Raw genomic sequence first — 25,172 nt, 5'->3', positions numbered from 1 at the left:
TGTAGTAATTCTGCATCTTTGTGTGGTTATCTATGGTCTATTTTCAGTCAACACGAGTCTGACTGTAATCATTTTGTGAATCTGTAGTCTTTTTGTCTCTGTGATGGTTTTTCTTCAGCTCACACGTCTGAGCTTTTGAAGCGTTTCTCTGTGTCCTGTGAGATAATTCTGCATCTCTTCGTGGGTGTTGTGTGTCATGCAGCCATTTTCTCTTTGTGGTAATTCCGCGTGGTACTGTGGCAATTTAGCATGTTTGTGTTGTTATCTATTTATTTGTTAGCTACAGCCATGAGCCTTAGTGTTGCCCTTTCGAATCTCGCTGTATTGTGTGGCATTTTATGATGTTTGGTCTCTGTGATGATTTTTCATCCATGTGTTTCTGTGTAATTATTTTGCATTTCTTGCATGGCATCATTTCCTGTGCAGTCACTTTGTGACCTGTTTGTTAATTGGCATTGTTTGGTAATTATTTTGCATTTCTGTGCGATACAACATAACTTCACAGAAACGCCATTTTACACCTCTTTGTGCCCATTCGTAATTTGATTGACTTTCTTGCAAGAAACGTTAACCCACAACTGAACAGAGGCCTGTGCCTTCTGTTTTAAACTACAGTAGCTGTCTGAGGCGTTCACCTGGCCTCCAAACTCCTCAGATACCAATCTAAGTCAGTTAATTTTTTTAAAATAAAATTATTTTCCAGCTGATGCTGCTGTGAAGTGCCTCAGAGATGTTCTTGCTTACTTGCTGATTACTTTTTGCAAAGTTGGGGTCAGCGGAATTGAAAGCCAGTCAGAAAATCACCACACTAATACCATAAAGTGTTTTTTGCTGAGTCAGCTTGAGCTGGCCTGGAAGGATGACGAAGCAGATCCCCAAAATGTAATCTCATTAACGTATTAATTAGTTTACTGGTCGTTCAACTAAACTGGACAACTATAATCTAGGAAGTTTCTTCCCGGAGCCACCCCGGGCAAAAAAAAAGACAAAATAGATAAATCATCTGAACAAACAAAAGCGAGAAGAACGCATTATCTGTATTAATGTAGGTAAACTGTTTATAGTTTAATAATGCATGTGCAGGTGCGCTCTCTATTAACTGCTATGGCTGCGTCCCAGTTCATTAACTCGTCTGCTGCTTCGCAGATCTCACAGTGCATGGATGAGTCTACCGCACCACGGCCTTGATCACACACACACGCACACACACTGAGCAGAGCACAGAGTACAGATACAGAACGCAGCCGATCTGAGAGGCAAGAAGCAACAGCAGCAGCTGTCATGTGAATCAGCTGGACGAACAAGGAAGGACATAAACAACAACACGACTCCGTCTTTCTAAACCAAGGTAAAATTCCGTGTGCTTGTGTGGGACCGACGCGCGGCATAGTGGAAATAACACCTTAGCTGGGTTTGTATCGAAGTGTTTGGGAACGGGGTGCATTTCGTGACTCCTGTGCAGAATCTTGCGGAGCTATCAACAGCTAACCGTTAGCGTTGCCAGCCACATAAGTTGGCACGGGATCGTGCCAGTGGCCGTCTCGTACTGGGTGCCTTGTTATTGTTAATTTGTCCATTGCTATATTTCCTAGATATTTATTAACATCACCAGCACAGATATCGCAGGCTAAATCATTCCGACTATACGAAGTCTCAAAGGAGGTAGCTACGGGCCTGCGCGCAGCCACCTTGCGAGGGGCATTTAAATCCCAGTCACTCGTGTAGTAACAACTTAGTTAATGTTATAGCTAGGTTAGCTTAATAGCTGGTTATGCTTTCTTCTCTCCAGTTACTATCGCTAAACACAACTGAACCTTGTAACACGAGCCCATGTCTAAATAAAGTCAAAGAGTACCATATCGGGCTACCATGTAAAATTAAGTTAGCTAGTCAGCTGAACTAGCAAGCTGCGCTATTTGTTCAGCCATTACTCGGCATCATAACAGAACGTAGGCTAGTTGCGTTGGCAGACAACAAAGATTAGCGAAGCTACATACGCTAATGGGGTATTAACAGTCAAAGTGCAAGCCAGTCGAGGTTCATTTTCCCAACATTCAAACCAGCCCTTTTTTTAGGTGTTTAAAGGCCGAATGTGAGCGTTATTCGCGTTTTTAACAATTACTGTAATACCTGGACAAAGAGTAGGACTGTAAACAGTAGCTGCATTTTATTTTTTGCTTCCTAATTAAAAAACAAAACAAAAAAACAACAAAGCAAACTTGTTTTAATCTGCAAGTGGCAGTTACATAATTTTGGTCGCATTGTTCTGTAATTTGGACTGTAGTCACGTTAAGGGGGTAAAAAAAAAAAAAAAAAGGTTCTACATTGTGACTTCACGTGGGCCAGAGTGATCCTTTGTGTGCAGGCACAGTAAAGTCAGAGTTGGGAGTGGGATGGGTGGATGGGACAAAAACCCGAACTGGGATATTGGCATCAACAAGGTTCAAATGATCAAAACTACGTTTTTTGTCGAGTTTCTACCTCCATCTAGTGGTGAAGTCTGAAACTGCTTGTCCCACATTTAAATTCTTATGTGAAGTGAACTTTCACTTGATCAAATGCAGAAATTTGTGATGGATGCCTCAGCCAATGTATTACAGCAAGTGGCAAAAGGTAGAAACGTTTTAAAGCCTAAGTCAGGGATGAGTGCAGGCCATGACCTTTCTTAAAGATGTTACTTTAACCTTGCTTCAATAGAAGCCACAGTAATGATGGTAATAATGATAAATGAAATAGAACGAGGCAAACTGCAGTCTATATAACCTTAATATAATATAACCTTATCCGTCCATCTTTTTAGAAATAGTCGTTCACGGTATCTTTTTCTGTAGATTGTCACCTGTAGTGTGTGGAGAGGTTTGTTTTATCCTCAAAATAGACGACATTTCTGCTGTTGGTCATCATTATATCTAACTAACAAAAAATCAACCCAACACAGTTTCTAGAAAGCGAAACAAAAACAAAAAAAAACAATCCAAAAGGATTATTTGACCATGTTTCTTTTTTTCCCCCCTAGGTTAAAGTCGGTGAGGTTGCAGGATGGCGGGAGCAGGGGTGTTCACCCCTGCAAACCCCACCTGCAAGATCATGACCTTCAGGCCCACCATGGAAGAGTTCAAAGACTTCAACCAGTACCTGGCCTACATGGAGTCTCAGGGTGCTCACCGCGCAGGCCTGGCTAAGGTAGGAAGTGATTACATGAGCTGTAGTGAGATCATTTGGAACTGAAAGAAAGGCCCGCAGAGAAAGTGTAACTACTCTACGGGCCACGTTGCCGGAAAAGCTGTGAAGCTTTCCTAAATGCCCCAAATACTTAAATCTGTCATTTCTCCATTTGTTTGAGCTTTTGTATAACTGACAGAAGTCCAAAGGGAATTATTTTGATTGTCTTCACTGATCAACCACATTGAATTTGGAAAATTCAAACAAATCTATGATTTGATGCCAACAGCGCTCTCAAAAAAAGAGTTGGTAGAGAGGCATGTCTGCCATTATATTACATCATTTTGAGATGTTCTAGGAACCGAGGATACTAAATGCTGGGGTATTGCATGAGAAATCGGTGTCCAGTCTTGCTGAATACAAGATTTCAGCTGCTAAACACTCCTGCGTGTGAAATAGCCCTGGACTGCAGGCAGGCCAGTGAAGCAGACACACACTGAGTCTGTGAAGCTGCGTTTTAGTTGCATAAAACAAGGTCTGGCATACTCCTGCTGAAGTAACAACGGCCTTTCATTACCCGCCATTACAGTGGTACCCTCACATTATGCAAGTGGTCCGCGCCGTGAGCATTGAGCATTACAGACGGTGGCTTCTGCACCTTTCGCTGATTACAGCCTGGATGGGCTTTCTCATCTTTCACACATAGAACTCAAGGCTGAATGTTCCTAAAAGCAGCTGAAATGTGGACTCATCTGAACACAGAACGCGTCTCCGTTTCCAGAAAGCTTGGTGACATTTTACTGTGTATGGCTTCCCGTGATGACCACGAATATAGCTGTAATATGATGGTTAGAATGCTGATTGGATGTATATTTCACTACAGAGTATTTATGTTTTTGTTCTATTTTCAACAGCAAATTTTTGCTCCTCTGTTTGCCCATCAGGTCATTCCTCCTAAAGGCTGGAAGCCCCGCCGTACCTATGACGATATAGATGATTTAATGATTGATGCTCCCATTCAGCAGATGGTGGCCGGCCAATCAGGGCTCTTCACTCAATACAACATCCAGAAAAAGCCTCTTAGCGTGCAGGAGTTCAGGCGATTAGCTAACAGTGACATGTGAGTATTATGGAGCTGTTGTCTCTGGGATTTCATAGCCTGGAGGGAGGGTTCTTATGGGGTCATAAACACCTTGCTCTGCCTGGGTAAGCACGTTAGAATGTTTGTTTGCAGGGTACATTATTGAGATATTACAAACTAATTTGAACATGTAGCATTTGAAATTCAAACAGAAATGAATGAACTTTTTAAAGATTTGGCTGTAATTGCATCCCATAATTTTAAAGGTCTTGAAATTTTACTTGCTTTATATTTAAAACTGAAAATACACTCATAGAATTCAGAATAAATGCTTCGGAGCTATTCATCATCTGGTAAATGGTCCCAGTAGAGAAACGTAACTGGAAGCATTAAAACTGATATAAAATGTTTTCTGTATTGAACGTTGTCACTGTACAAGATGTGCAGAACAGATGTTTATCTCATGGAACCAAATAGATGTTGTTTTCTTCTTAAAGGTATTGTACGCCGCGCTACCTGAACTATGAAGACCTTGAGAGGAAATACTGGAAGAACCTCACTTTTGTCTCACCCATATATGGTGCCGATGTCAGCGGCAGCCTCTACGATGAGGTAGATGTCTTTTCTCTATTTCTCTTCTCCTGTCCCCATAGAGGTTGGTTAGTCATTCTGTCACTGATCAGCCAGTAAGCAGTTGAGGTTCAGTTTTCATATTTGGTTCAACCATTTGAGAGGAATTATCTCGGAAAAACCCTTTTGTTTTGTAGGTAACATTATTTCAGTTGAATCTTGCACATCAGTTTTAGGTTTTTTGCTTTTGACGCCATTTGCAAATCCAGACGAGGGACAATGAGAGTAAATGGACTGAAAGCAACATAAGACCAGAACAGAACCAGCAGTGAGAGTTTCATCTGTCTACAAACAAAAACTCAACCGTGTGATTTAACTTATAAGACCTGATAAACACAGTTGTTAGTTTTACAGTGTAACACATCTAACTCACAGCAGGCCTAGTTGTAGTTTATAGCACTGGCAGCGTGTCGCCCAAGTCAAACCCCCCGTTTTCCGATTTCTAGGATGTGGAAGAGTGGAACATTGGCCACCTGAACTCCATCCTGGATGTTATCGAAGAGGACTGCGGGGTTTCCATACAGGGGGTCAACACCCCGTATCTGTACTTTGGGATGTGGAAGACCACCTTCTCCTGGCACACAGAGGATATGGACCTGTACAGCATCAACTACCTTCATTTCGGAGAGCCCAAGTCCTGGTGAGTGTGGAGTGTGTTTTCATGAAAGCTAATGCTAAAAGACGCAATCAAAATGAAAGCAAAGACACCAGAAGTTACACCGTTCCATGAGGTTTCATTTTTAGTTTTACTAGTTTAGTACTTTTAGTTGAACTCCTGATGCCTCACCCCTGAAATATGTACATATTCGCTTACTACTCTGGGGTTACCATGGATACAATTTTTACCTATAACCACTATAACCTAGTGCAACCTATTTACAGTTTCTCTGACTTCATGGTAGTCATAGAGGGATGAGCCTTTAATTTTACACATCAAACACCAATTAAGTCCGTTCAAATGTAAGTCTGGTTTTGTAGTGTAAAGGGTGTTGTACACACAGAGAGATGCTGGAGTATTTAGCCTGCCGCTAACTATTTTTGACCCACTTTCAGTCAGCTTACAGTCTAAATCCTGTAACCCCCTTTTATTAACCTGGTTGAATCACCGTGGTAACCTGTGCTGAGCACCGAACCTGCTCTGGAGGAGCTTATGCTTGCAGTTTTGATGAAATCAGTTGTAAAAAGCATCACCCGTTCAGTGATCGTTGTCCTCACGATGCTCTCTGTGAGCATGATACACGGTCAGCAGAGGGAACACGTTATCTCTGACAGCTTGTTGAGGCGTATGCGAGCGATGCCTCTGAACTGTAGAGCAAACCGCACGCTTCGTGTTGGCACGGGCACATAAGCGTGCGCACTCATTTGGTGATTCAGAACATGCTAAGATATGTGGTTATGCTCTTTTGCACTTTTACTCTGTTGGTGCTGCCCATATTTGGAAAACTGATCAGTCCTGTGCTATTCATCACAGAGAATATTTAATCAGTTGAATTAATCTCACACTCAACTGACCAAAATCTAAAGCGATTTCCATGCTCCCAGGTTTCTGCCAGACCTAAATGGACATCTTATCTCTTATGTAAATGTGTCCATTTCAGAATTTAGGAACTCTAATGTGTATATTATAACACATTAGAGTTATTAAAGTCTCACATTAGAGTTATTAAAGTCCATAAAGAATGCATTTTGGAATTTAGGAACTCTAATGTGTATATTATAACACATTAGCGTTATTAAAGTCCATAAAGAAAGAAATGTAGGTATTAAAAGAGTACTGAGTGGAAAAATAAGCATAAAGAGTTGTGAATTTACAGGATTGGAAGCACCCTTGGTATTCTTCATTCTTATTCAAAATCAAAGATTATTAAAGTTATAAATGACTTACCGTGTCACGTTTCAGTTGATTAGCTTGTCAGCTCTGTTGAATATTCCTACCCTCAGTTCTGTTTGCACAATGAGGATGAGGTTTCCTTGCAATAACAGTCGATTAGGAGACTCTAAATACTTGTGGGAATAAAAAGCTACAATGCAGCAGCAGGAATTAGTCTGCATGTCCAAGGAGGGAGTGTGTATGGGGCTGTCTTATTCTCCAAGGGCGCAGCCATATGGTTGGATTTCTTGGGAGCTGTCTTTCTTGTCAGTACAGCAGAGCAAGACAAATATTTGATTTAACCAGTCAACTAGTACTGTAAGATTGGTTTTGTAAGGAAAATAAGCACCATGAAGTGTTAGTTTAATACTTTAAGTTGTGTTTTACCAACACTTGCACTTTGACTTTACTTGACTTTTCCTTTTTTCAGTGTGATCAGGTTAGTCACACACCGTGTGGCGCTCAGCTCCAACAGCTCTTAGAAGAGCTGCATTACTGGGATGTCAGCGTTTAGGCGGTAAAGTAGAAGCAGAGGTGGCAAATGCAGGTCGACCAAAATGGAATTTGCATTTTATTTCTTTGCCTGTGTGGCGTGCTTCATTTCTTTTTCTTGCCCTCGAGGTAGTTCTGCTCGTTAGAGCGGTGAACCCCCACAGGGATCAGTGTCACAGCCAGACAGCGACACACATAAACGGAGCGGCTTCGTGTGCCAAGTACCCACACGCATGCATACCCTTATCATCTGCTGCAGACACACTCTCTTTCATCCCATTGCTTTTCGACATCTCCTCTCAGGAGGGTAGCAGCTTAAAGATGCACCTCTTCTCACCTCAGCGTCCTCATCTTGCCATTTCTCTTACGGCCGCGTTAAGCTGACAGGTGATATGATGATAGAAACGCCACAGACCTGATGGATGGAGCTAGTCAAATCGAATGTCTAGTCAAACCTTGAGGGATTTCTGTCATGCTCCTCAGGTTTCTTGCCAGGAAATAGTTTGAAATTCAGATTACATCAGCAGCATGGTGCACGGAAATGCCAAATAATGTCAACCTAATATACCACGAACTCCGAGCTCAGCAGAAAACACTGTTTGTTATTTGCCCTTATCTTTCTGAATATCTGTGATATTTGAGTTTTTTTTAGTATAACACATTTAGAAGTATAAGTTGGGGGGAGATTTTTCATTAACAGTGCAGTGTTGGAGAAGGTTGACCTGCCTCCCCACAATCATTCATTTATCTACCACTTGATGGCAGTCTTGAAATTCTGTTCCACTGAAGCATTTCTAAGATTCACATTCAGAATTTCCCCTGCAGAGCCCAAATGAACTGTGTGCTCCATATCTCCCCCTCTAACAGGTATGCCATCCCCCCTGAGCATGGGAAGAGATTAGAGCGTCTGGCGACAGGTAAAATGATAATTAAAGAATAATTGATATCGGTGTCATTATGACATTACTTTTAGCTTGTGTGGCTTTTCTGTGCATGTTTGGCTACCCACAGGAGAGTCCTGTGTTAGATTGCCAGTGTTAAAAGTGAGATTGGAACTTCATGTTGCATTTTTAAGTCTCTCTAATGATGTCCGTGCATGTCTCTCTCTGTCAGGCTTTTTTCCCAACAGCTTCAAGGGTTGTGAGGCTTTTCTTCGTCACAAGATGACTCTCCTCTCCCCCTCCATACTGAAGAAGTATGGAATTCCCTTTGATAAGGTAAAAAATCTTCAGGGGTACCATTTTAAAACTATTGTATTTAGTTTCTGTTGTCACCTTGTTTTTAACAACAGAAAAAGGAGAATTCAGTATTCGGTCACTCCTCTGTTCTTACAAACCAATCTCCATCCCTCCCATCAGATTACTCAGGAAGCCGGAGAGTTCATGATCACCTTCCCTTATGGTTACCATGCTGGATTCAATCATGGCTTCAACTGCGCAGAGTCCACCAACTTCGCCACCGTGCGCTGGATAGACTACGGCAAAGTGGCCACACAGGTAGCATTACACTTGAGTCAATTTGAAGAGAATATTTCGTAAAGTTTTTACCAGTCTTTGGAAAGACTGACAAGGAATTTTAATTTGAATGTGAGGGATTTCACCTGAAACTGTGCTCATAAAACACAGAAAAGACTGCCTTAAACGACGCATGTTGTCTTTTTCTCTCCACCCCTTCTAGTGCACGTGTAGCAAAGACATGGTAAAGATATCCATGGAACCCTTTGTTAAGCGTTTTCAGCCTGACCGGTATGCTAACTGGATGCTGGGCAAAGATGCAACACCTATTGACCACACCCTCGCCACGCCTAGCACAACACCGGAGCTGCAGAGCTGGTTGCAGAGACGCCAAAAAACCAAGTCTACCAATAAGGGGTACCGTATTCATGCTCAGGCCATGTTTCTTCTGTTTTGAATGCTACATTCTCACGAAGAGTGGTTTGCTCGGAGTGGTTTTAATCTGGAGGAGAAGTGGCACTAAACAGCGTGTGGAAAATAGTGACTGATGGCCAGAAATATTCAGCAGCAAAAACGAAATATCCATGTCTGCAAGTCACAAAAATCTGCATTCTGTGTTATCGCTTTTTAGTGTAAGTGGGGGTTTTGAGTCTCCATCCTCTTTGATCTCCCCCGTCTTACAGCAGCAGTCACTCCCGAATGCGCTCCAAGCGCCTCAGGACCACAGAGGAGCCTGTTGGCCTGGAAAGCAGCTCAGCGTTTATCGGCAGCAAGAGGAAAGGTCAAGGCGGTCCATCTGCACCCAAGGTGCGAAAATCTGTTGCGGGGACAACTTGTAAAGAAGAAGAGAGAGAGAAGAAGAAGGAAGCTGAGTCCAAGCACAACCAGAATCAGAACTCTGCTCAGCTTTCTGGTAAGACTGACTCATAAGACCTTGGTCCAAAAAATGCAGAAACAGCCCTGATAATGAGAAGATGTGTGTGAACAGGAGAGTATTCTGACTATTTTCTTCTATTTTCTCTGAACTGTTTCAGCTGAAATTTTTCTGAGAACTTCTCAGACTTCTTGTTTGTTGATGGCTGCTCTTGTTTTTCCCTTTGTCCTTGACAGGTCCTTGCAGACAGATGTGTGTGGTGAAGGTAAATCGTGTTGAGAGCAAAAGTTTGGGCTTTTCTAATAAGGACTTATCCCATACCTCCCACTCCAACTCCCCTGCTGCACCAGTGAAAAATGAAACTCTTGTTGACCCTCAGTACCTTTCAGAGTCCGGGTACCAAATGAGGACTACCGAAAGACTCCTGAAAATGAATGAGTCAACGTGTTCCTCTTCTGTACCCCAAAACCTCTCAGCTTGTGGAGACTGTACCAGAATTCCTCCCCTGGAGGCCAACAAACTCAGCCCATCGTCCCACACAAACACTTCTTCTGAGACAGTAAGTCGCCCTGCCTCGATGGCTCAAATATCTAATTCCTCATCTTTGAGCCTAAGTTTGAACACTGACAGCTGCATGGAAGCGGGTACCAAGAATTACACTAACAACACTGTTGCAACAGAGAAAATGGACTCTGTTGTTGATCCTAAACATATTAATCCACACTCCACTACAGACGCGCTTTATGATCTCAAGAATGAGCCAGCAGAGGGGGATATTTACCCATCAAGTGGCTCTTTCTCTCCCTCACAACACGATTGCAGTGCAGGAAAAGGCAGCATCGAGGAAAGTCTTTTCCCTCCTCTTCTACTGAGGAATGCAGTGGACATGCCACAACTCACACCAGAGCCAGCTGAAAAGGTTGAAGTTTGCCCTATGCCACCTGTGTTGACCCAAGAGATGCCCTCCCTCAGCCCTGCCGATGAGGGGCTTACTGATTTCCCAAAGTCTGAATCATGCAGCCACCAGATTGCACCTGTGCTCCAGAGAGAGACGCCAACCAGCTCTGCATCCTCACATGGGGCCAAAGAGGAGGGGAAAAAGACAGATTCAAGAGAATCTCGTGCAATAGAACATGTCAACCACTGGCATTTTGATTCTCCAATTAAATGTGAAGAAGCAGGAGCGTCTGGTTTAGTAGGAAACACGGCTCATTTAGCTGCCAGTGGTTTGCACAAAGTAACATCTGGTGGAGTTCATGAAATGCAAATAAAATCTGCAGTTGCTTCAGAAAAGGATCACACAAAGCTGGAAACTTTTACTCCTGGACAGAGTGATCCAACTCATAACCAGCTCGTTCACAGAACTGCATCTCAAAGAGAGCCACAGCCCAGCACACCAGACACCAATAAAGAGAACTCCAAAGACCCAGCTCCAAGGGACGCTACCTTCAGTCTTAACAGTGGCGACCCTCTGCTGTCTGGTAACACAAACAAAAATCTTCCAGCCCCTGTCCCTCCATTATGCACTCAAAATGGCAACCACTCAGCATTACAACTCAACCACCATACGTCGTACTACTCCTCCAGTTGTACTCCTCAGAGTGCATTCATGGAGTCCAAACCATTCTCCAGTAGCATCTGGAAAAACTTCAATTCCCAGGGCCCTGCAGTTCTCATCCAGAATCTGCAACCCGAGCTCCCCACTGACTTCTCCCACGACCCTCTGCCTTACACCATGTGGACTGAGCCCCAGTGCAAGCAGGTCACAGACCTGGAAGACGCAGCACAAGACCTCCGTCAGTCACAGAACCAGGAAAATGAAGGCGGGCCTCTCACCTGGGCCCAACTCGAGCCCACGTCTTTACTTTCAGTTGGTGCTATTGAGCCTTTGGGACTTTGTGACGATTATGAGCTACCAAGAGAGGAAGTAGATGAAACGGAGTCCCTGTCCCTGAGCAGGGAGCTTGGGAGACAAAGGGAGGCAAAGGAGAGATTACACTCAGAAATGGAGACTTCGTCACCTGTCGGGATCGGAGAGGGAGAGCAGGATGGGATGTCTGATATGGAAGAAGGGGGATCCGATGGTGAAGATGCAGAGCGGCAAAGCAGTGCAAAGGGAGAGAGCAGCAGTGAATCATCTGAGGAAGAGGAAGATGAGGAAAATGATACAAGTAATTATGAATGTGATGAATCAGGCCTGGAACCTGGGGAGGTTTGTGCTGTGAGTGTTCTTTACACACAGTTATAGTCGTTAAGATTTCAGCCTCAGCTTCATTCAAGGGCCGATTGCTTGTACTTCTAACACCTTCCAATGATTCCTGTGTATCCCAGTACCCTACCCTGTCGGGCAAGAGGACCAGTAAGAGCTGGCGCCACCCACTGAGGAAACCCACTGCAAGAGCCGTGCCCACCGCTGTCAAACAACAGGCCACCAGTGACGATGGTGGGCTCATTTTCACACAAAAACACACGCCCACGTGGTTCATTGAGAGTTATCGCTGTGCTTTAGCTTTAAAAAGACACTCGGATAGTGATTTATGCACACGTTGCCATGCTCACTCATGCTCGTTTCAATAAAAACTCAGGGACATTTCCTGTTGTGGCGTGCGCTCCGCTGTGGGTGACAGCAGGCCAGATCGTAATGAGCCAGAATACACATGCCACAAAGTTCTTTGAGAGTAACTGGATTTGCAGGCTAAAAAAGACGTGTTAAACATGGTATATGTAGGCAAGTAATCTATAGACACAATAGAAACTTGTACTAAAGCAACAAACTTAACAAATAAGTTGAGAGTTCTCTGGTAAAATTTGTGCGGTCCCACCGTGAATCTATCCGCTCTGTGGTCCTGCCTTCCCCTCATCGTTTTTCAAATTATATGTCCCCTTAAATGATTCTTCTGACGTCAGTGCACAACAGATTTACTCCCCAGGCCCACCGCAGTACAGCGACTCTGTGACAGATAATCTATTTGTTTTCATGGTTTTAATGATGATTAGCAGCTGCTAATGCACATATACCCACACAGTGACATTCGTCATCTCCGTGATTGTGAAAAATTATGAATAATTGTCGTGGTTTGTTTATCACTGAGTAAGACAGGACAATGAAACGACTATGGCCATGAGAAACTGGTTTTCTGAGGTCGATAGGGTCCAACTGTTTTGTGCCATTTTGTAAAGAGACACGTTTAGTGAAAAGTAAGTCATCGCCACTGTGGACGGATTAGATCCGACTTAACAGCAGAAGTTTGTGAAGGAGCTGGAGAGGAATGTTGGAAAAGTGGCGCATGGTGTTTTTTTTTTTTTTAATACTCGGGTCACATGATTATTTCAGACTCAAAATAGGCTGAAAAAACACAAGAAATTAGCATTTGGCATTGATACCAATCATCACTTTAGCCATCGTAAAAGAAGCAGAAGAAGAAGAGAAGAAGAAGGTTTTTTTCTGTTTGTTTGTTGAGAAAATGTGATACTTTTAAACTCGCAGACCACAGAGCTGTTCCACCTAACGTCTGCCACAATGTTAACATCCCCACAAACCATGAAATCACCCCATATTCTCCCCCGGAGCTGCAAAGTCCTCACACGTCAGCATGTTTTGCTCCGTTGGAGCATATTCTGATGTGATGAATCTTTTAGGCGGATTGACCCTGTCGTGTTATTTCTTTTATGTAATCTTGGTGACAAAAGAAATGTAATCTCAATCCAGATGTTTGTCTCCACTCAGAGCCCCCTGAAGCAAGTCTGGCAGAGGAGGAGGAGCAGGAAATGGAAGCATGGGCGAAGCCTCTCATCTACCTTTGGCAGAACAGAAAGAGCTGCTTCACAGCAGAGAGGGAGTATAACCACCATGCAGCCACCATGCAGCCGTACTGTGCCGTGTGCACACTCTTCATGCCCTATTATCAGGTATAATCGGGGTCATTTGGCAGATTTTTGTGTAAAATCTAGTTGTGTGAATCCATCGCAACACTGGTTTATTGAGGATGCTTAAATTGATGCATAGATATCTCATACTGTCTGCACATGTTAGATATTTTTCTCCCATCACTCTTTATATATTTACTACTCAACAGCAGAAGACATGAATATATTTAATCCGGTCTGAAGAGACACTTTTGGATTCATAGTTTAGCACAGAAGTTACTCTGACAATGCTTACGCTCAGAGAGTTATCTTTGTCAGTTGTCTGTTTTGGACAACAACACATGAGCAAGAAAGGTGTTTTTTTTGGGTAATATCAATTCTGCACAATGATAAAAAACGTGAAAACGCCACGAAACCTACTGGTTATGATCATCTGTTGATTTTCCCAAAGTGTCGTCATTGTTTATCACAGAGCCAGCATCTGTAATTTCCCACTTACAAAAAACAAGCCAACCAGAATGATAACTTTTATTGAAAAGGAGGAGGGCAAACATTTTGTTCACTGTTGACAATGCAGCCTGCTCAGGTCTCAGAGAAAGCATGAAAATGACCCAACTCCTCCTCTTGCAGGCCGAAGACAAAGCTGAGGACAGTAAATCCGCCACCTTTAAGGATGCCTCCAAACCTTCCTCTCCAGTGGAGGTCCCTGCACCTCCCTGCACAGGGTTGAGGAGGACCAAGCCCCTGGTCCCAGAGATCTGCTTCTCTTTTCGGGAGCAGAACTGCTCCCCAACTCCTACTAACCCTCTGCTGCAAGAGGATGGCACCTCCCCTCTCCTCTACTGCCAAGGCTGTTGCCTGCAAGTCCACGCGAGTACGTATGCACCAGGGGAGAGTAGCCTGTACATGTTGATGAGGATGTGTGCTGTGGTACACGGTAGTGTTTTACGGCTGCTTGGCTTCACGAGGCAGCTTTGTTTGTTTCCACATGCTGTGCTTGTTTCTTTTCTGTCATTGTTGGAGGGTCAGTGGGTTTAAATCCCGACTCGCTTCGTCTCAATGTTTTGCCATCTTTCTGCCCCCCCCGTCCCTGTCTCTCTTTCTGCGGTTAGAAGTGTTTTATTTCCCCGTCAGCTGAATGAAGGTGAATCCTCCGTTCTCATGCTTTACTGTTCCACTGACACGTTCACACAAACACCCTGAGTTTCCTTTCCCAACGATCCGCACTCCGCTGCGAAAGTCTCACTCAGTGTCTCGCATCCGCAGCTTTAAAACGACACGGCTTTTTCCATAGTCACTATCAATCACTGATATTAGAGCTGATCCCGCCGCACATTTTTGTCTCCGTGGTCCTGGGTGCAACGTACGCGCTGTGTGCTGCGTGCACAGCAGCTGTGTGCTGCGTGCACAGCAGCTGCGTGCACAGCAGCTGTGTGCTGTGCCACGTTTGTATTCACTTGGTTTGTGTGAGAGTGGGAGACGAAGTTTATGCCATTTGACACTGATGAAAAAGCCACAAGTTTGGTTATGAGACGCGAGAATGAGTACAAGTTGATGTAGCTCTCCCCTCGCGCTGTTATTTGAACTCTGGAAAGGAAACAGAGGTGGGCTCGGATTTTATTTTTGGTTTTGGTGATGGATCGTCGAGGAAAGGAACAGAGACACGTTCGCATACACAGACGCAAAGTCTCTTTTTACTAAGAAGGAAAAACGTCCCCCTCGCTTGCACGTCTAAAGCCTTCAGTGCAGACATTTTAACCAGAATCCCTTCTGTTTTAATAAATCAAATTCTGATTGTTTTTCTGTTTGAGGCCACGGCAATATGTTTTTGCGCTCTTTGCCACGTCAGGAAAAGGGGCCAGAAATAAGTGAAGCAGCAATGTTAACATAATGTGGTTTTTGAGCTGTCTGAAATGAAAGCCCTGTTTCGAATCAGATAAACACACAGAGAGGTGTCTTATAAAACACCGATGGGTACACGCACAGTTACTCGGTATTGTTTGCCTTTTTCTGCCTTGACCACACAAACATTCCCACACACACACACACACACACACACAGACCACCAAGTTCTCAATTTCCACTCAGTCTGCAGTACTTTAGATGTCTACATGGAACATAACCACTTCAATAGCAGTCGGGGATCTGTGGAAACATTGTTGATGTGGCATTTTGTTTCCTGCTTTGTGACTTGCAACAGATTTGCTCTTTCCTGTCAAGTCTGTTGGTGCTGATGACACGCGGCTTGCTTTGAGTTTAACAACTGCATTTGAGCGGTGGGGGGCTATATTTGCTGCTGATTTTCATCCATCACTCCCTCCTTTTAGGTTGCTACGGCGTTGCTGCAGATGACATCAGTGAACAGTGGTCATGTGATCGATGCACAGTGGGAAGCTTCACGGCAGTAAGACAGTTTATGCCTTTGTTTGATTTAGCTTTTCTTAAACATTTGGAACAGTGGCGTGTTAAAATGTGAAGGTGAATTACACATAGGTACGAGTGATCTGCGTGCTGACTGTGAGGTTCAGATTTAAATTTACAGACCTACTAAAGATCTGACTTGAACCACAGTATTATATAATATATATAATATAATATAGTTGGCACCTTTTCCATTTACTAATGAGTTGAAGGTCTTGGTATGAAGCTTTTTCAGTCACTTGCCGTTTTATTTGCCCTGTGACCAAACGTACGTGTCCTAAATGGAAACTGAGGGCCGATCTGATTTAAAACAAAAAAATAAATCAGTTATTGGTCGTTTAAATACAACACATTGCATGGTTAAGTGCCATAAACGCGAGTATCTGGGTATTTATAAAATGACAGTTTGGTGCAAACAAGGAGTTTTTTCTCTTTTTGTCTTCAAGTATCTACTTTAAAAGTTTCCGTCGGGCATTTTTGCCCTAAAGATATTTACTTGAAACTTGTCTTTGACAGTTTAGTAACATTTTAATGTTTATTTGGATTGTCATCTGCGACTTCTCTGCTTGTTATAAAGCAGGCCAGTTAAAGCTGACAGCGTTACGACAGCACGTGGTGGCTAAGTTGAACAGTTAAAAACGGATGTAACCTTATCCTGATGGCGCAGTACTAACAAAAACAACCTTGATGTTGTGCGGTTGGTGCGCCTTTTCTTTCTTTTAATTAAATGTGCTCTTGAGTGCTGACAGGTTCAGTTGCTGTGTTGGAGTCTGGGTGGTCAGAGGCTAAGGGGATTCTTTAGTTGGGCACGCCTTTTTTAACTTTTACCACGCTGTAACATAAACTTGACTTATAGATGCAGGTCTTCGTCTTCATTTGTATGCTAACCCAATAAAAAAAACAGTTTAGGCACAGCTTCCTGGTGACCTGAGGACACATTTGTTAATTGCATGTGTGAGGATTTTGCTAACTCGCTTTCTCTCCTTGTTTTCTCAGGAATGCTGCCTGTGTAACCTCAGAGGTGGAGCTCTGAAGAAAACCCAGAACGACAAGTGAGACATGCTTTTGTTCGGGGCTTATCTCTCTCTTATTATGTCTTTATCTCTCCTCTCCAGAGCTCCGCCAGATTAATTGTCCGTGTATCCGAATCATCAGAAAACGTGTGACTTTGTTTTTCCTGTGTTTGTAGGTGGGCCCACGTGATGTGTGCGGTAGCGCTGCCAGAGGCGAGGTTCAGCGACGAAGCCAAGAGGAGTCTGATCGACACCAGCAGGATCCCCATGCAGCGATATAAACTGGTGAGAGGACACACACACACACACACACACACACTCTCAGACTCAGTCCTTGAGGACTGGCCCGGTCTAATTAATGAACTGTTCACTGTCCTAATTAACAACGTGAGATGAACATGCCCACAATATAAGCTAGATAATTAACCACTAGTTGGTGGGAGTGGGGAGTTTTGTGTGTTTGTGTGTGTAAGGCTTTTCTGGTGGGTTTTTTCATAAATGTGTAGGTGTATGTCTGCCTCCCTGTATCTAAGTGCATGCATTTGTGCATTTTTCGTGTGTGTCTTTACTTAATGAGAGAGCTGGAGTGTGTCTCAGCAGACCTGACATGTTGCCACTATAGTTAGCTCTGCTGCAGGCTCTGGGGTAGCTCAGCAGACAGCAAGGTGCTTCAGAAGTGCTTCTTCCCACAAGAAGAATAAGTGAGGCGTAATACTGACTGCTTGTCACTTCCAAGGTGTTGTTTTACTGTTTCAGGGCTTCTTGTTAGTTTTGAAAGTGATTATACAGCCTTTTAATGTGCTGATAAATCGCAAGTTGGGAATCAGGTAAATAATGAGTGATTGAAACATTTTAGTCTAATACAATTCTGTCAAGATAAGTTTAGGTAATAAAGACCTCTCAGAGACACAGATGTTGCAAACTACCTTTGGGGAACCGGCCAGTTTCGTTTGTTACTGCACTGAGGCTCAGTGAGACACCGAGTTTGTGGACACTCTGACCCACAGGGTATTTACAGAGATATAGCTCATTTCTTTTCACACCACACTGAAATTAGGCTCGGTAGGATTTGAAAGCACTAACCACAAAGTCAGTTTTCATATCCACGACCCCAAAAGCGAACAGAATCAGCATTGTTGTCCAGACCGGGGAGGGCGGGAGGCTCATAAAAGCCTCAAACATGACCAGCGTGGTGGCCAAAATATAAGAACCTGAATTCCTTTTTTAAGGGACCAGTACATTCTGGCTTTTGCGGTTAAATGCTAAATATGTCACAGGGCCAATTTATGCCCAGATTACACTCTTTCTGGCAGTAGAGCTAAAAGCAGGTTCCTCCAGACGTCTACATTTTAGGGTTTCTCTAATTAACAAGCTCACACAAGTACATTTTGGATGGACTTTTACCTCTTTCAGACGTTAAACCAGATGGTCTACTTTTCAAATAAAATCTTGGAGTAATAATAATCCCTCCTTCACCTTTGCGAAAGCGTATTTTTCGTACTGAACACAAAGGCATTCTCAGAATTTGAGCTAAACCTGGTTCTTCTTTGTTGGATGGTTTAACTTTGCCGTGTGTCCACTTTATTGTCAGTATGCTCCCTCCATGAGTCATGTGTTTGGAAGTTTGAATTGGACCCATTGCCCCTGCATCAGCCCAGTCCATTCATAATTCACTATCTCACAACACACAACCGAGCACACACACACACACACACACACACACACACACATTCATAATTTACCGTGGGAATGTTCTTCACGCATGGTTCAACACAGGCACCCAGATACACTCAGCAGAAAGCACAGGCGTGAGGGGGGGGGGGGCTGTTTAACTCACTCACACTTTAAAACCCTTTAAAAACCTTTAAAAACGTTGACATATTTACTTGACTTTATGCTTTCACGCATATTGCGTTTCCACCTCTATGTGTATAGAAAATGCTCATTTAAACACACATATTTTGCACATTCACGGCGATGCCTTATGTGTGCCTGTCACAGCCTTGTCAGGCTGGCCTTCAAAGGTGAACAAGACAGTCGGGTCAGTTCGTCAGCACATTGCTGTCCATAATGAAGGAGGTATGGGAAAAGGCTTTATGAAATGTAGGCCAAGTTAGTCATCAAGACAGGCGCTGACTGAAAGTCCCTCAGCTGACAAAAATGGAGCAGCGAGGAAGCAACAGAGGCTTCATTAATAGGATAAAAAGGATAAAGTTAGGATTCTCATCACCCTTTTCTTCTCCGTTCTCACCGGGACCGTCAGCTTTTCACATACCATTTCCTGTACCAGTAATGGGCTTTTAAGCATACCATAAACACCTCTGTGCCTTATAAAGTCGTGAAAGTGTGCATGTTATAACTCCTCTTTATAGAAATTTATATTTTCCACTTGAGTCACTTCCCGCTGAGGCGCACTAAATATAAATGATTCAATACGGACTTCCAGAGAATGAAATGAATGCATAAATTACCCTCAAAATGAAAGAATTTGCACCGCAAGACGGAGGACAGAGCAGGGAAGTGCAGTGAAAAACACACTGACTTCCTAACCGGGCATGTCTTCACGTAAGTGGTGGAAGCGATGATGGTGGCAGCAAAAGCCTCTCCTTTCTTCACACTCTTTGTAATGCAACAGTCTGATATGCTAAGCAGATTAAAAGGTGGGGGGGGGGGGGGGGGGGACACTGAAAACACTGACATTTGATGAGTGTAAATAAGAGGCCGCAGGACGCTGGTTTCCAGCAGATGCAGCGGTTGCAGGACACAACATGTTAGACTCTAAAGCAACATCGCTGCACGGCCAAACTTTAAAACCAAAGAAGATGCTCTGGTTCAGCAGCTTTCAAATTTTACGTTGCTTTTCTTTTCTTTTCTTTTCTTTTTGTTGTGCTTTGTTTTGTTTTTTTGTGTATTTATCATGTACACAAGAATGCGAATAAATTCAAACGCATACCCTTTTCTCTCATTTGGTAAACTCAGGACCTTAGCTGTCAGATTTTGGTATTGACGGCTTGGTCTCGTCTGTATGTGTTTACAGAAGTGCATCTATTGTCGTAGCCGCTGCGCAGGGAAGCGGCAGGCAGGGGCTTGTATCCAGTGCTCATGTGGCCGGTGTCCCACCTCCTTTCATGTGACCTGTGCCCATGCTGCCGGTGTAATCATGGAGCCGGATGATTGGCCGTATGTCGTGTCAGTCACCTGCCATAGACACCAGTCACGGAGCTCGTCAGCTGTAAGTTCTAGGGACAGGGGCTTACTGCAGCTGATATGAACCAAGTTGTGTTTAGTGATCACTGACAGATCTGTGGCAGTTCATTATTAATAGCACAAGATAGGCGAGGATAGTTGACTCCACTGTAAACTCTTAGTGATTTGTGACTAATCAAGTGCTGTAAAAGTAAGACTGTTGGTCACACGCCATTAAAGGATCTCTTTAAAACACTGAATCTACATAAACGTTGAAGTCCAAGTGTAAAGTCAGCATCGGCTGGTTGCTTGAGACTAAACTCACCACTTTATTGACTTGCACCAGCTGTGAACACACTCAGCCAAGTCAGAGAAGTAAAGCACTGTCACAAACACGCGGGCGCTATTTATAGACTAAAGTCTGCGGAGGAAAACCGAAAGATGCACAGTGAATTGGTCTTAATGTTTCTCCAGACTTATTCTTAATGTTTAAAAAACTCAGGTGAAATGACACTGTGTTGGTGCAGTTCCAACGGGAGGTGATGAATGCATGCGAATGCTGTCAGGGATGTAATCTCTCAGAGGTCAGAGTGGAAGTGTTGAAGGAAAGCTTCCATAGGGTCTTACCAGAGCTGACACCCCCGGAACAATGAAGGACTAAACCCTTCCACTGTAAACTTTAAAGTATTTCTTTAATATGTATTGGAACTAACTTGTATTGTGCAGACTTTTTTTAAAATAAAAAATAAAGACATTGATAAAAAACTAAACATTTGTCTGTTTTAACTAAATTGAAACTTTCTCAGAGTAAAAGATGTAGACGTGCTTACCTGTATGAATGATGGAATTCAGTGAGACCAGGCTTGGCCTTAAAGGATCAGTTCCCCTTAAATACGGACACATGTCTCCCTTGTGTGAATCTTGTGGGAATAACATAAGACACCACTTCCAGAAAGACACGATATTGCTTATTACTTATTGCTGACACTTTGAAATATGTCTTCCGATGCCACGAGCGTCACACAAACGAACCCTCCTCACCACAGAGACCAGGTCCCATTTCTAAATGCGAATACGTAAAAAAAAACAAAGAAATAAACTGCAAGGCAAGCGGTAACTTAAGAAAAAGGTTTGATTGATTTGGGGGCATTATGATGTAAATAAAAGTAACACATTCAGCTCCACCCATTTACCAATGTAGCATGTTAAGTGACTTTCTGCAGCCTGCGCGCTCTGTGCTCGTACATCAGTGTGATCGCAGCACTCTTCTCCCTTCCTACAACAGAAGCAGCGAGCGTGCCAAGCCGCCATCTCGCTGGGCCAAACGGTGATCTCCAAGCACAAGAACCTGCGCTACTACAGCTCCAAAGTCACCCAGATCACCTCCCAGACGTTCTACGAGGTCATGTTTGATGACGGCTCTTTTTCTAATGATACCTACCCTGAGGATATCGTGGTGAGGTTCCTTTCTGGTTATGCATACTTTGTGGAAACATTCTCTCCATTTCGCAGCACCTCATTTGGAAGCGTGGGGATTGTTTGGTTTGAGGCCTCTGGCACAATCTGTGTGTGACCCAATAAAACATTTTTTTTTCCAGGTTCCTACTCAGCATAGATTTACTTTATGCACAACATGTCATTCAATGAAAACACGTCACACACCTGGTTTTGAAAGGTGCATCTAAATGTAGGAATAATCCCAAATGTTTGAGCCATGTGGGACACTGATAAACAATGTATTGATTTGCTGAAATGTCCAACAGGGAATGATTATTTAATAGTGTACTTTGGCTGTTCTCTTTCCACTTGGAAAAAGGCATTTCTGAAAGCAGAATAACCCAAAACCTCAAAATGAACCATGGCGTGACAGAGCAGTGTTTCTGCCGCGGTCATGTGACCACGTAAGAAGTTGGCATTCAAAATTCCCAGTGAAATTTAGTTTATTTGTTCACCATCGAATCCACTGAATATTTGATTTGATTTGCATCGTACTGTTCATAATTCAGTTTTGGAAGAAATTGCTCTGAATATTATTTTTATTCCCATTCATTGTCCGGGGCGGTGATTCTAACCAGTATATATGAAATACTGTTTGAGTAAAACCGACCGCAGCCGCATGGACGCAACCAACCACTTAATTTTGTTAGTAAATCGGGTGAAAATTGTAAATCTGTAAAAGTGACTCAAACCTGATGATAATTTGAATTTATCTTCTACCAGAAAAAAAGTGAGGAAATGGAAGAAGAAGAAAAAGGGAAGTTTGAAGTGGGAGGCTTTGGTTCAGCTGTTACATTTATCAGACGTTGCCCTCTTGTCTTTTTAGAGTAGAGATTGTGTGAACCTGGGCCCTCCAGAAGTTGGGGAGGCCGTTCAAGTAAAATGGCCCGATGGGCTGTTCTATGGTGCTAAATACCTGGGATCCAGCGTCTCCTACATGTACCAGGTACACACATCACACGTGACACGCACTGGAAACGCACTCAATCTTGCCGACATTGTGTTGCGTGGGGGCTGATGCAGTCAAAGGACTCGCTGTTGTAGAGTTGGTCTTTCACACGTAGCAACAGTTGGAGGTTAAAGTGGTAGAGCAGTACACTTGTTGAACTCCCTCAACGTCAGCGTTTTCGTGACTGCTCTGATGTGGCGGGGGCCCCTTCGGTCTGTGTCGTGGAGGAAGGGGGAAAGAGACAAAACGAGTACTGAAGTCGCAGTGATGAAAGAGGGTGTTGAAGTTGATGGGAGGATGGAAAAACAGAAAAGGAAGGGCAGGAGGCGAGAGGTATCCAGACATGGATAGAAAACAGGTTGAAAAATCAATGAGGGTGGGAGTAGGAGGAGGAGATGACAATCTGCATTATTCAAACTCCCTGTATTATTCACTAAGCTGAGAGTCTTGGGGCTCCCACTTAAAGCTTTATTTAGTTGAGCTGTGTGTCTATTAGTTATGCACAAATGCATCTGTGACGCACTCACTCAGCTCAACATGGGTCACTTTTTTTTTTTTTAAAAGCTGAACAAGAATTTTCCATTGTCAGGGGGAGTTTAGATACGCCTGAATCAGTTTGTCCTTTACATACGGCACCGTGCAGAACTCTTGAGCCAACCCTCATTTTTTTCAGATTTCACAGGAAGTTCTTCTAATCTTTTAAATCGGTCACAGGCAACAGTTCTCGAGGCTTTCTGAAGGTTAAGTTTTCCTCTGAACGGTGGCTGCTAGTTGACTCATTTTCAGTCCAGTTCTTGTACCTGATCATTTTCAGAGGTATATTTTGTTGTTGTTGTTGTTTAAGCCAGTGAACACTGATGCAGGAGTCCTTCTAGCACCTAACTCGTGTTGTGTCTACACATAACAGTCAACTTAGCAAAGACTCGTGTCTGTCCTCTCTGCTGGAAAGTTAAGAGCTCCGCCTCTGGTTAGAATATCAACCTCAGACTGAGAAGAGGTGCGGAGTGTCTTGAGTTAGAAATTTAGCCCTCGATGACATGTGAAAGTTGTAGTCTCGGACTGTTTGAACGCAGCAGGTTTATCGAAGGCTGCTTGAATAACTCCTGAATATCGTCTCGTTGTCTCAGGTGGAGTTTGAAGACGGATCTCAGGTGCTGGCAAAAAGGGAAGATGTCTATACGTTAGATGAGGACCTCCCTAAAAAGGTGAAGCGTCGACTTGTAAGTATGAGACTTGCGGGGAAACGAACATTAAACCACAAGTTTGATACTTTAATTTCGTAAAAAAAGGCCAAGTGGAACATTTTTCTTATTGCTCACAAGTGTTTTCCTCTGTTTTGTTTTCTAGTCAACTGCCTCGAGCATGCGTTTCCAGGACGCCTTCTTCACCACGCAGGGGGAGAGGAAACGACAAAGAACGCCAAATTCCCGCTTCCAAAATGACTATGTGGCCCTGCCAGGCCTCCGTACAACTGCCAAAAGCACATGGGAGCAACGCAGCCACAAAGGGAAATGAAATCATGGAGAGCGATCGCTGACAAATGAATGCACTGAGTTAACAGAGGGTGAGGAGGAGAGGTTGTGTTGTGTGAGTGTACGGTTGCGCGTAAGTACTTTAGGATCTACTTCCACCTCAACAGCTAGAGCCTGCACGGCTGCCCCGTGCAAACATCAGAGGAAGTGACGTGAGGAAATGGGGGATTTGGTTCACGTGGATGTGCTTGTACATTTTTCACCGGTGATTGGCTCGTGCGAAGGGCTGGAGAAGAACTCTGATTGGACTCGTACAGAGCGGGTGAACACAGTTGCCTCGAGCTTTCACATCCGTCAGGGAATATAAACGTGACTTACAATTGTCACTTCGACCTTTTTGAAATAAACAGTTTTTGTTTTTTTCTTTTCTTTTGTAAATTAAAAGTTGGAAAGAAGGTTTTTCTAAATAGCCCTTCGATGGTAGCTTTTTGTTTGGGGGTGGGGGTGGGGTGTCTTTGATTTCCTCTTTTTGATTTTGGATGTTTATGTAGTCGGCTTGTAGTATTTTCCTCATGTTTTCCTCGCATGTTCCACACTGTCTCCTAACTGCTTCCTGCTGGGCCGAGTCCAGTCACACTACAATGGCTTCTTCTCTGCGTGTTTTTATTCTTTTTTCTGTTTTTTTTCCCCTTCTTTCAATTCCATAATGACTAAACTATATGAATTCTGTAATTGGACATAGAATCTGATCAAGGAACAGATCTGACCACATGGGCCTGTGGAAAAATACTCCGATGGGAAGCCATGCCTTCGTGTTGGAGTTTGTCCCATTAACGTGAAATGCTACTGTTGCTCCTGTTGAATGAAACGCATTGTTGAAATTATTTAAAATTTGTATTTATTTTTTGCTTGCTATAGTTGAACTATTGCTAACTGCTGTAAGGAAACAATAAAAATGACGTATTTGTTTTTTTCTTCATCATTTTTATCATTCTTGTCAGAAGTGGAATTCATTGAGTGTTCATTCATCAAACTGGTGGTTGCAGGAGTCCAGAAAGATGCTTGCAGCTTTCATACGTGATTTAACAAAAAAATATTGGAACAACGACTGGAAACTGGACGTCACTTTTGAATTGTTATTGCTGACGGTGTTGTTTGAAGATCTATTTTGTTGTTGTTTGACAGAACCAAAAAGCGTGCCATT

The 25,172-nt window shown here is 43.3% G+C and overlaps 1 protein-coding gene across 8 annotated transcripts; it reads left to right on the top strand.

Moving 5' to 3' along the window:
* Positions 1–1,142: 1,142 nt before the first annotated feature.
* Positions 1,143–24,945, top strand: kdm4c (lysine (K)-specific demethylase 4C). Of its 8 annotated transcripts, none has more exons than XM_072383336.1 (22): positions 1,146–1,348; positions 3,017–3,183; positions 4,107–4,282; positions 4,741–4,855; positions 5,320–5,513; positions 8,103–8,152; positions 8,349–8,452; positions 8,594–8,731; positions 8,913–9,106; positions 9,373–9,602; positions 9,800–11,784; positions 11,895–12,006; positions 13,291–13,472; positions 14,061–14,304; positions 15,758–15,834; positions 16,848–16,903; positions 17,041–17,149; positions 19,902–20,096; positions 21,336–21,506; positions 22,374–22,493; positions 23,624–23,716; positions 23,844–24,945. In XM_072383336.1, the coding sequence occupies exons 2-22, from the start codon at positions 3,040–3,042 to the stop codon at positions 24,009–24,011; spliced, it is 4,857 nt and encodes a 1,618-aa protein (XP_072239437.1). In that variant the 5' UTR covers positions 1,146–1,348; positions 3,017–3,039; the 3' UTR covers positions 24,012–24,945. The 8 variants fall into 8 exon arrangements, with proteins under 8 accessions (XP_072239443.1, XP_072239437.1, XP_072239438.1 ...); XM_072383337.1 differs by having other exon boundaries at positions 1,146–1,360; positions 3,024–3,183; positions 9,376–9,602; XM_072383338.1 differs by having other exon boundaries at positions 1,146–1,360; positions 3,024–3,183; positions 21,339–21,506.
* The last annotated feature ends 227 nt before the right edge of the window (positions 24,946–25,172 follow it).

This window comes from Leuresthes tenuis, unplaced genomic scaffold (assembly GCF_036924035.1).
Source record: "Leuresthes tenuis unplaced genomic scaffold, fLeuTen1.0.hap1 SCAF_4, whole genome shotgun sequence".
Classification (NCBI taxonomy): Eukaryota; Metazoa; Chordata; class Actinopteri; order Atheriniformes; family Atherinopsidae; genus Leuresthes; species Leuresthes tenuis.
The sequence above is the reverse complement of the archived record's forward strand: the minus strand, read 5'-3'. Positions and strand labels throughout refer to the sequence as shown.

Excerpts from the sequence above, each read along its gene's own strand:
- kdm4c (XM_072383336.1), top strand. The coding sequence starts at position 3,040 with ATGGCGGGAGCAGGGGTGTTCACCCCTGCAAACCCCACCTGCAAGATC. Across the intron at positions 4,283-4,740 it reads CGATTAGCTAACAGTGACAT|GTATTGTACGCCGCGCTACC; the intron begins GTGAGTATTATG and ends TTCTTCTTAAAG. Across the intron at positions 20,097-21,335 it reads AGTCACGGAGCTCGTCAGCT|AAGCAGCGAGCGTGCCAAGC; the intron begins GTAAGTTCTAGG and ends TTCCTACAACAG.